This window comes from Diabrotica undecimpunctata, chromosome 6, assembly GCF_040954645.1.
Source record: "Diabrotica undecimpunctata isolate CICGRU chromosome 6, icDiaUnde3, whole genome shotgun sequence".
Taxonomy (NCBI): Eukaryota; Metazoa; Arthropoda; class Insecta; order Coleoptera; family Chrysomelidae; genus Diabrotica; species Diabrotica undecimpunctata.
The window spans coordinates 146,438,624-146,450,850 of NC_092808.1; the positions used below are offsets into that span (position 1 = coordinate 146,438,624).

The window sequence follows — 12,227 nt, forward strand, 5'->3', positions numbered from 1 at the left end:
GTAGATCATCATCATAGCTGTACAGCCCTTCATGTTGAGACCTTGGCCTGCTTCAGGACGTCCTTCCATTGTTGGAGCGTTGTTAATTATTTGTTGGCAATTTTATCTACAAACCTGACAATGTAAATGTAGTAGATCATCATCATAGCTGTACAGCCCTTCGTGTACAGACCTTGGCCTGCTTCAGGACGTCCTTCCATTATCGGAACGTTGTTAATAATTTGATGGGAACATTGTTACTGTATTATTTCAAGTCAACAAAATCTACACACTTAAATGTTTACAATTTAATTATATCTTTATATTGACACTTCTACAGCATTGATGTCATATCACCAAAGTGAAGTAACGGTCATGTACTGATGTACTTGCTGGAAAAATAATTATGCTGGAAACTATATTAAAGGAATTCCTTAAGACATAAAAGTAATATTTTAATCAAGAGTAATAATCCCCCTTTCCTTGTTACAGTGCCGCGTGAAAACTCGCCGTTAGTGAGTGGTGCAGTGAGTGGCGATGGTAGATCTACCCCCTTAATATCATCCCCCGTTAGAAAGGAGCGCTTAAAAAGGTCAAAAAAGGAACTCGCTGCAGAAGCAAAACGTATTATTCACCAAGCTGATCGAGTAGATTGTGTTACATCCCCCAAAGGTAGTTAATCAATTAGACATATAACCTTTCTAACCTAACTAATCTGTTGTAATATACTTAACTCAAAACTTACATAACTAAAAGTCTTCTATGCATTCTCTACTGTAGATATATTCTGTACTTTATTTGATGTTTTTTGATAACCACTATCCATCCTCATATTTGACTTGTATTTATATTCATGCAGCAGGTTTATTTATTTTCTGAGCAATAAGTTTTAAAGATCTCAGGCTTGGATGGCTATCTTTCCCACATGTTTTTGTTCATAGCTTTAGTTTTCTTGTATCTTATGTTTAGAGTTGTTAGATCTTCTTCTACGGCGTCTAACCATTTTCTTCTGGATTTTCCCTTCCTTCTTTTTCCTGCTAACCCCCTTTTCAATATGTTCTTTGTTGTCCTGTTCTCCGGAAGTCGCTGTGCATGTTTTAGCCAGCTAATTCTTTCCTTTTTTATTTGCGATAATATAGACGGGCTGTCGTATAATTCCATAATTTCCCTGTCTGATCTTCTCATCCATATTTGTCCCTATCGTTCCATCCGTAAATTCTTCGTAATATTTTCCTTTCCCATACTTGCAGTTTATGATATTCAGCTTATTTTAATGTCCATAATGTGCATCCGTTAAGAGCTACTGGTCTTGTTCAATTTTTATTTTATTTTTCTTGACACTATTTTAAGTTTTAACACTTTCAGCAACTTTCCTACACTTCTACTTCCTTAATACTGGGAAATTTTCCCCTATGTAGTATTACAATATCGTTTGCTAAACCCTGGGCCCAGATTTCTTGGTTGTTAAGTCCATGGATCAGGTCCTTAACGACTATATTCCATAATGTTGGTGACAATACACCCCCTTGACACCCCTTAGTTGCCAGAGGTTCATGGCACCTTTATACGTTATTGTAGATATTATAGTGCTCTTTAACATCTAAATAATCCACTTGAATGTTGTGTTGTTGATTTTCTTCCTCGCCAGTGCACTATCTATTGACTAGATGGATGTATTATGAAATACATCTCCTTTCCAGTTTCGACAAGGTATTCTGCAGGGCGGCTTCACCTAATTTCCCTGCTTGACGCGCCCTTGGGCCTCCCTTGGGCGCCCATTGCCGCTGGTGTAGTAGGTTTTTATTAAGATCGTTTTTCTTGATGAATTCATTTAAGACTTATAGGGCTGTATGGGTTTGCTAAGGTGTAATCTATTTTTCCTGGTTTGATAATAAACGCCACCTTCACTCTTCTCCAAGCTTTAGAAATGTATCCCAGAGCATGATTAGCTCTAAATATTGCAATATAGGGACCCATAACTGTTTCCAGTCCTTCTTGGAGTAGCCTAGGCGGTATGCCATCCGGTCCCGCAGTTTCGTATGGTTCAAAATTATAATATTTGGTATCCGTAAGTTTTTCATTCCTTTAGATAATTGGTTTTGGTGAATCCTGTCATATGCCGTTTTAAAATCTATGAATAGATCATGCACCGATAAATTATATTTAAAGCTTTTTGCTAATAATTGCTTTAATACGAAAATTTAGTCGGCAACAGACCTTCCTCTTCCTAAACCAGTCTGATAGTTACCGACAGCTTTTTCATCGTATTTACTCATCATTTTATTATTAGCTTGCAAAAATTTTGTATTTTACATCAATCAGAGTAATTCCTCAGTAGTTATTGCAAGTTCTGTTATCTCCTTATTTGGTATTAGTACTAATGCTGCTTTAGACCATTTTGTTGGCATTGCATATTGTTTTCACATCTTCTCTACCAGCCTTGATGTGTATCTTGTACAGATAGATCTCCTTCTTTAATTAGTTCATTGATTATTCCGTTATCCCCTGTCTTTGTTCTTAAAGTTTTCTTCCATTTTCTTTATAAGTTGTCCCAAATAATCATTCGATCTGACCTATTTTATAGCGAGACTTGCTCGATGTCTCGTTTTATATGCAGATCTTCAGATATTAGAAACATACCAAAAACGCTGCAAAAACGTAAATTATTTACTGTATTTAAGGGGAGTAAACCATAATTTTAATTCAAAATACGTTATATTTGAAATTTTTGAAAGAGAAAGAAATAACTTCAAAATGACGTAGGTATTCTATTTTTTTTATTTGTTGCTCCAAAAAATAGCAAAATAAGGTAAAATTTTTAATTGTTTAGATATAACTTTTGTAAAAATCAACTTATACTTTTGTAATTACTCTTAAAGGGTAGTCTTGTAGTGAAATTTGAATACCTTTTAACTGATTGATCGTATTGACATTGACAAAGGTTTGTTAAGCACTACAGGACCCCCCTTTGGGAGCAATCAAAAAAGTGTAAGTCAATGTTAACAAAAGTTATAAACAATTAAAAATGTTGCCTTATTTTTCTGTTTTTGGAGCAAAAAATTATTTAAAAAAAAATTCGGAATACGCCATTTTAAAGATTTTTTTATCCCTAAAAAAATGTTTATATTAAGTGTTAATACATACCTTTTAATTGGTAAACGAAAATTCGCAATTACTATTATTTATTATCTTTAATGGAATATGGAAATGAACAACTATTTTAGTTGAATAAAAGTTTCTTTTGGCGCTTTGATTTCCACTTCGGAAATGGTTCTATTCGTTCATATATTCCTTAGGCTAGAGGCATAACCTAAACAATATATTCAAGAAAAAAAAATACGGTGGTTTTATTCAAATATTAAGCACAAATTATAAAGGAATGCGTCAAATAGAGGTGCTAGAAAATTAAGCTAAAAATAGTTCAACAATATATTTATTTATTAATCAATGGAAACGGGATTCGAGAACAGGAAATCGTGGTACTTGGGTGTATTGATAAAATGCAAACAATCTTCATTTAAGTTGTACAAACACGTGGATGATCCAGTTTTAATACAATACAATAAATGCATATAAATATACAATGGCAGCAGTTTGTTCGTGTTCGACGTTTAGTCGATATATATGGAGCGAACGGCTTCCCACGAAAAATGAGCTGGCTCGCCATTTTGGTTGCAATTTTTCGACCCACACGCTACCAGCAGAATTAACTTCTGTATTCGAAAAACAGACATGATTCGAAATCACGAGAAATGAGTTTAGCGGTATTATTACGAATTTGGAAATTTGTTTGTTTCGTTACAGGAGTTCTGGGTCAAATTAAACGGATGTCTTTCCTTTTTTGGTTTTTGATTTATGATAACCGATGGATTTTCATTAACAAAGGAGTAAATGTTTGTATTGGCAGTACTTTTTAATGATTAGTCAACTTTGCATGTTTGCTAAAACATCTGTAAATAATATTTGTTCATGTTAACCAAGATATATACGCCTGTTTCATAGATTATAATAAGGCGTTTGATAAACTCCATCACAAATAGCTTATGGAAGTCTTTAAACTAAAACAAATGAACTACACCTTCAGATCATAAAAAAATACATTATAATTAACTATAGTATGCATTATTGAAAACACATCAAAAGAAATAGAAACTAAAACAGGAGTAAGATAGGGCCATGTGCTGTCACCATTTCTTTTCAATGTATAATCTGAAAACATTTTAGGACTCTTGAGGAAGAAACAACTCAATGGAACACCAACTAATAACATAGCGTATGGGAATGATACTGTTATTTTTGCGGAGAGACTGATTCACTAGATAGTTGATCATATAAAAGAATATGGCCTCTTCATAAATATTAAAGAAAACAAAATTTATGAACATTTTAAAATTATTACAAAATAATGTTATGTAGTTAGCGCGAGCTGTGATTGTTCCAACTGGGGACGACGGAGTGTCTAATGTTCTTCATTATTCTATAGTGGATTTAAGCTATCTCCTCGCTCTATACCTGTTTGCATTTTAAAACAAACTTTCAGATCTTATTTTATTTAATTAAACTCTGCATTAAATTCTCAAATAAGTGTTGTACAATTTCTCGTAGTATTCTTTTAGTAGGTATTTATTACTTTATTAGCCATATGTCTATCGTTCTTCTGTCTACTGTATCAAAAAACGCTTTTTAAGGCTATGAAATATAGATATTATTGTCTTAAATTAAAAATTAGCTCTTTTTCTATATTTTTATATTGTAAGTAAGTTGTCGTTCCATCATTTTCCTGGTCTTCCTACTGATCGTCTTCCTATTGGGAAACCGTCTTTTACAGTCTCTATTTTAATTCGGCTTATATGATCGTTCCAATCTGCTCTTCTATTTCTTACCCAGTCGTTGATGTTCTCCACCTTACGTCTACGTCGTATATCTGTACTTCTAGCTCTGTCCCATAGTGTCAACATCAATTTTTCTAAGAGAATTTCTTTCTTGATATTTTTACCTCTTAATCGCTTTATTTATTTATGTATCCCAGTGTCCCATATCCCATACCAAAAACAGTTAAATACCAAGTTTATTTCCAAAACATCTTAAATCCTCACTCTTTTTGTTTTCAATGTGATTTAGACTCCCACCTTAAATGGATCAGTACACACACAGATAGTCAAGTGGCTTTTGGGTCTTTCAGATAAGATAAACTTTAGGCTAGAATGAAAATACCGTGAAGATTTCGATAATTTGGCAAATCATTGGAGAAATGGGCGATAGATGATCGCTATAAGGCTGAAGTACTACGGGAAGCAAGCAGAAAAACAGTCTTCTTTACTAGAAATGCACGAGTCAAGGGGCACCTGGACCAAAGAAGTCGTTTTATTAAGACCTAAGCTGACTGATTCTAAACCGCAGACGGCAACAACTTTTTTTTGGAGACTACCAAGAGTCTCCAAAAACATATCCACTAGACCTTCTTCTTCTTCTTCGTCTAGCCATTCACTTCCACATCTGAACATAAGCCTCTTCAAGTCTTCCTTTCCATTGTTTTTTATTGTACGCTACTTGTAGCCAATTTTTCTCGGCAGTCCTTTTCAGATCATCTGTCCATCTCATAGGAGGTCTGCCTCTGGGTCTTTTGTGTTGGTATGGTCTCCAGGTTAAAATTGATCTGTGCCATTTGTTTAGATCGCTCCTAGCTACATGTCCAGCGTATTCCCATTTCAACTTTAATGATTTTTGCACCACATCGGTGACTTTGGTTTTCTGTCTTATCCATGTCTTTGTTTTCTTGTCCTTAAGTGATATACCTAGCATTGCTCTTTCCATCGCGTGTTGAGTGACTCTAAGTATATTCATATTCTTTTTTGTGATTGTCCAAGTTTGTGCCGCATAAGTTAATATCGGAATAATGCATGCATCAAAAACTTTAGATCTAAGATGTAATTGAATTTGTTGATTTCTGAGTATATAGTTCAGTTTACCGAATGCTGCTCAAGCTAACTTTCTTCTTCTTTTTATTTCTTCAGTTTGAATTTCCCTATTTAGTATTATTTTTTGTCCTAAGTATATATATTCTTCAGCTTTTTCCCTGTACAAGCTGAAATAGGATTCCAGCATTCTGGAATGAGCCAGTTAGCTGTAGTACCAATGGTTTATAATAGACGGCTTCCCAAAGATGGCTTTTCATTACTATTCTCGGTAAACATCTGACAGTTACATTCAAAAATTGCTGGTCTACACGGTTGCTTTAATGTCATTTATAATTTTCTTGTAAAATTAAGAGAGTATAAAGATTTTTGGACTGGCTTGCTAAAATTCTAGGCTATTTTTAGCTTTACCAGGGTGATATTTTACCCTATAAGCGAGGTATCTTACCCCCAAGGGACAACGATAAAAATTTTAATGATATTCTTCTTCTAGTTGTTTTAAGCGATTACAACGATTTTGTGAATAATGGATGAATGAATGTGGATTGCCAATGAACGCATCAATGAATTATATCTGGAGGGTGAAGGCTCTAGTCCAGTGCTAAAACGTACTACTCCGGACACAAATTAGATATTTAAAGAAATTACGAACAAACGTAACCTATCTGGTTAAGACTTTAATGACCATATTTTACTTCTTTTTATAATCCAAAGATTTTGATTCACGTCAATACTATCTCTAGTATAATCATAACTGTTTTTTATTATTTTAATATGTCCTATAAAATAGCTGATTATGGATATTTGCCCCGGTTGCGACTGGTATTAACAAGTTTTACAACGGCATTTTATTAGATACTGAAATGTCCCCAGCAAATTCACACATATTTTTAAGGCTTGTTAGATTGTGACGTGTCTTCAGACTTGTCTAAAAATCATCCTCGACTCAACAATTGTATTGAAATGAGATGGTAATAAAAGTGTTGTTGCCAATATAAAACCCACAATAATGACCTAAAGAAGATTCCGATGACCATACTCAGTGGCGTAGTATGATTATTTAACTATAATTCGACCTATGGTTTGGACAATTCATTATCACTTTTTTTTGTAGATATTTTTACTTCAAAATAAAAACACGATTTGAATATTTTATACAAAGCTTACCTATTATTCTGTTATAAATAAATAATATTTTTAAAATTGAATAAAGTAATTTTATTAAATTCAATACAGAAAGTTTTACTCAAAATATCAAATTCTGACCAGTTTTGATAATCTTTTCATTAAAATTATTCAAAATATTTAAAGATGGCACAAAAGAAAATGACATTTTGCGAAGAAGATATAACTTTGAACTATATAAAATACACCAAGATCCGGATATCATAACCTTATAAGGTGGCTGCGTTGAATGGGGCATGTGGAAAAAACGGAAGAAGAGAAGATACCGAACAAAATGTTCAAACAAGTGCCAGTAAGAGAAAGAATAAGAGAAAGACCGAAGTAGAGATTAAGAAGAATGATGCGCATACCTTGGGTGGATAGAGTTCGAAAGATGACGTCCTTAAGAGAGCCGGCGTGGAAAGAGAACTCTTTAAATTAATTAAAAAACGCAAGATTGGTTACCTTGGGCACATATTGAGAGGAGTAAAATATGAAATACCACAGTTAATCCTACAAGGGAAGATCGAAGGTAGGAGAGGAGCCGGCGTCAAACAATTATCCTGGTTAAGAAATATTAAAGAATGGACAGGAATACACAATACAGGCGAGCTGTGTCACGCCGCCAAGAACAGAATTCTAGTAATGAGAATGTCGCCTACGCACTTTGGTGTATGGCATGTTAAGAAGAAGAAGAAGAGATTTATAGAACAAATAGAAATGATAACGGTTTTTCTCTATGACTTGTTCTATACGGTCTTCTTGATGTTTTTTAATGTCCTCTTTTATCTGTTCTTTACTCGATTAAGTTCCTTAAATTCTGCAGTGTCTTTTTTGTTTTGACTTAGATCTTTTCTTTGTTTCAGCATGTTTTGTGATTCTACACTTATTTTGAATTTTCGTTTTCTGTTAGCGGTTGCGACTTCTGAGCTTGCATTTAATAGTTCTTTTGTTATGACTTCATTGATTTCATTTAAGCTAAGTTTATCTAGATTTAATACTTTCGAGGGTTTTAACTTGCTTTTATATTGTTCTGTATTATATTTTAGTTTATCTGCGTCGATATTCCAAGTTTTTTCTAAATTTATTTCTATTTTTATTATGTTTTATCTCTAATTTGGCTCTAAAAATTCGGTGATCGCTACTTACTGACGCAGTATTTATTTCTGTTGCGTCCTGTATGATATCTGTTTTATTACATAGTATGTAATCTATTTCGTTCTGAGTTTTGTCGTCTTGGGATAGCCCCGTCCACTTTATTTGATGTTTTTTCTCATATAATGGGTTTATTGCATAGTATTTGTGGGCTTGTAGGAAGTTAACCAAGGTTTCTCTTCGCTCATTTCTAACTCCAGAGCCGAATTGTCCTATATAGTTTTCGGTTTTTTCAAGTCGTTGTCCGATCTTAGCATTGAAGTCTCCTATTATCATCGTATACGTGCTGTGTATCTCTTCATCTAGACGTGTTGCGGTTGGAGCGTATACTTGAATAATTTTCAGGGAGATGTCCCTGTTTACATTTAGCCTAATCATTGCAATTCTTTCAGATATTCGTACGAATTGCTCTACTTTATGTGCATATTTCTTGGAAATTAGAAATCCTACGCTATTTAGGCTTTGTTCTTCTTGCCCCTGCATCTTTTTTAGGATTCCAAAATTGACTTTCTCAAAAAAATTCAGCTTTTTTTAAATAATTTTTAGATTTAGAGGTCAAATCTCTGACGTCTGTACTATAGAGATATTAAGATTGGGTTTTGCGCAATTGGTTTTTAAATATGCTTTTGACAAGATCCAATGAAAATAGATTTAAAACTGTAAAGTAAAAATTGAACAAAAACTATCTAATAAAATAAATATAAAAAGAGAAGTAAGACAAGTCCATATATTATCACCTTGACTCTTTAACTGATATTTAGAAGACATATTTAAGGAAGCAAATGATGAATTATTAATTGGTTTTAAATGTAAGTCTATCTGTAGATCCCCGATAAGAGGTGACTTAACCAATAACGACACAAGGAAAATAGTTTAAAACAAGTACCTTATCTACTAGATTCTGCCAGTGCAAGAGGAGATACCAAATCGCTGCGTATAGTTGTAAGGGCACTGTTTGAAGAAAATATATAAAGAGTAGAAAATATTGGTTGTATATTTGATGTGAGCATGTCAAGATTTCAAAGCATACTGTCGAAATCTTATGTCATTTCAATTATTATTTACCGAGGAACTGTGCTTTAAGTGAAGCTATTTTTGTGATTTTTATAAACAACGGGTTCAAAGCAATTTTGTGTGTTGATTAATTACTGTTATTTAATGGGAAAAAATACACTCCAAACTGAGCATTAGTTTAAAAAGTGTTATCGGGCTTTGCGTCTTCGATTGCAACGATGAAATGATGGTTTTCTGCATTTAAACACGATCGTACCGACACCACTGATGCTGAGCGCTCTGGAAAGCCAAATGAGGCAGTTATTCCCGAAAACAAAACAAAACGCTGAAAATTATTATATAAAATCGCATAGTAAAGTTGCAAGAGATAGCTGACAATCTAAAGCGTTTTTATTATTATACACCAACATTTGGATATGAGAAAGCTGTTTTCCAAATGGGTTCCGCGTTTTCTCCCACCAGAACAAAACCAATAACGAATTGATAAGTCTTGACGCTGCTTGGACGTATACAATCGGAATAAATCGTAATTTTTGTCATATAAATATACGGCACCCGGAAAAAGCCATCCAAAGCAACTAAAAGTTGCAACAAATCATCGGGAAGGTTATGGCCTCTGTATTCCAGGACCCGCAAGGAATTATTTTCATTAATTATTTGAAACATGTAAAAATAATCAACAACGACTACTACAACAATTATTGTTTCACTTAGACAATACACCGTGTCACAAATCGATTAAAATGATGGAAAAATACTCGAATCGGGCTTTGAATTGCTTCCTCGCCGATCGTATAGTCCAGTACAAGAAAGTCCAGCTATACTCCATTCGCTTAGCTCGGGCATATTTTGACAGATTCGTTGTCGGAAACCTACAACACAACAATTCCTACTTTTCATTATTAATAGTTTAAGTATCCTACTATTGCAGACTTCTTTCTTTAAAAAAAAGAAGAATTATTCTAAATAGTGGAAGTGTATACTAAACCCATCAAATTTTGGGTAGTATATATTTAAAAAATATATTCTAGTTGTTATAATTTAACATATTTTATTATATGGTGCAGATAAATAAATATTGATTGTCGGTAATTCGCAAAGTTCTATTTTATTTACTATTTAGTTTCTTTACTATTAATATTGGCTATGTGTACGTGTGCTTGGTTGTATAGTAATTTCCAGCCACTTTTAGTCTGTCAAAAAGTAACTAACTTCGCAAAAAAACAATTAGTAAATTCACTAGACAATTCGGACTGGGAATAGCGAACCGAGTATATAAATGGCAAGAGATATTGCTCCAAATTGAGATATTGAAGCCTATTTTAACAATAAATCGTTTTACATCGAAAAATAAGAAAACCGTTGGAATGGTTATGGAAATAAATAATAAGAAAATGCCTAAGAAAATAATGGAAATAACAAAAGCCGTTAAAGAAGATTATTTTGATAAATAAAGAACAATTAAAAAAAAAAGTTTTACTAGTTAGGCCCAAGACTTATTGACCGACGAACATAATTTTCTATTAATAGTATACTAATTAAACCAAAAAATACAGGATTCAGTAAAAATAGTGCTGGATTTTTTGTTGCAAAAACAATGTTAAGAGCAATAGATAATTTAAAGGTTTCATCCCTTTTCAACCCTTAATCAAACTATCAAGCTCAAAACTCCACCACTGACCATACCCATAAAATGACAGTTGTACAGAGATACAAAACTTGTATCTACGCCTACTGAGATCTACTTAAACCAATTAGAGATTGAAAAAATACGTTCTACCAATTGCGAGGGAATTTTTCCCGTAATTTATTCATCAATCCTCCAAGAATTATGTTACCTACTTATTACTTTTAATGAAGGTTACTTGTGTACTTACGTATACCAGAGACAGGGACTGATTTTTTCTGGCGGGGATTGAAGAGAGTACTATTTAATTATCACCATCATCATCATCCTCATATTGCAGTTCATTCGACCACTGTTACGAATTAGCCTACTCTAGTTCCCTCCATTGGCATTTATCCAGTTAACTGTTAATGGTTCAGCTGTATGGGCGGTCTTTTGCCTATTCTGTGGTATGTTCAATCATGCCTTAAGGTAGCCTGTTTTTGTCATTCTGACAATAAGTTGATTTATATTTTTTTATTGTATTACTATTAATTTTTATTTTATTTATACAATGTGCCACGGGTGGGGGGTGCCCAAGAGAAAAAAAAATTATTTTTATTTTTTTTTATATTTTTATTTATTTTAAAAATGTCATTCTTATAAAACGTTTTGCTTTTTAAAACATTCTAAATTGTTAAAAATAGAAATAAAATTCAAGTTTTAGAAAACCTGTTTTATTTTATAGTCAACTAGCTGTATCATATTTGGGTTACATAATGAGGGGTGAAACCAAATATAAATTATTAAAATGCATTCGACAAGGCAAAGTTCAGGGTAAGACAGACTTCGGTCGAAGATAAATATCCTAACTAAAGTATTTTGCAACATCCACCTCTCAGACCATTCAGAGCAGCAACAAATAAAATTATCATTGCCTGAATGTTTGCCAACATTCGATAACAGATGGGCACTAGACGCAGAAGAAGCTGTGCCCTACTACTCTTTGCTGTGAAAGATTGAGATTACATAGGTAAGAAATAAGGAACAAAATAAAGAATATGTTTGATATAAGTTTTATTTTGCAATGCTTGTGGGTATACATTATTTAGTTTTTCCATTGTCTGCGTAGAAGTAAAGGCTATCTGGTTTGCCGATACGGAAACATGTAACATATAGTTACGATGTCAAAAGCAATCCGCATCTTAATACAAAAGTATCAATTTTCAAAGATTGAGCTTGAGCTTTATTGATTGTGATTGAAACCGCCAATAAAAATGGAAAGTGCAGTCTTTTAAATTGAAATAGTGAATCGGTATGGATCACGGAAATTCGAGGAATGAGGACATCTTCATCTTTGAAAGGCCCCGTTAAAATCGCTGGTTTCACTACGC

At 33.3% G+C, this 12,227-nt stretch overlaps 1 protein-coding gene across 7 annotated transcripts in view; it reads left to right on the forward strand.

The window, feature by feature from the left end:
- blo (bloated) overlaps positions 1 to 12,227 on the forward strand; it is a 524,956-nt gene that overhangs the window by 391,219 nt on the left and 121,510 nt on the right. For 5 of the 7 annotated variants that reach the window (XM_072535671.1, XM_072535673.1, XM_072535674.1 and 2 more), the window contains one exon: positions 472 to 651. The exons of the other annotated variants lie outside the window; for them this stretch is intronic. In XM_072535671.1, coding sequence (XP_072391772.1) covers positions 472 to 651 — 180 coding nt within the window. The remainder of the gene's footprint in view (positions 1 to 471; positions 652 to 12,227) is intronic. 7 annotated transcript variants of the gene reach the window in all.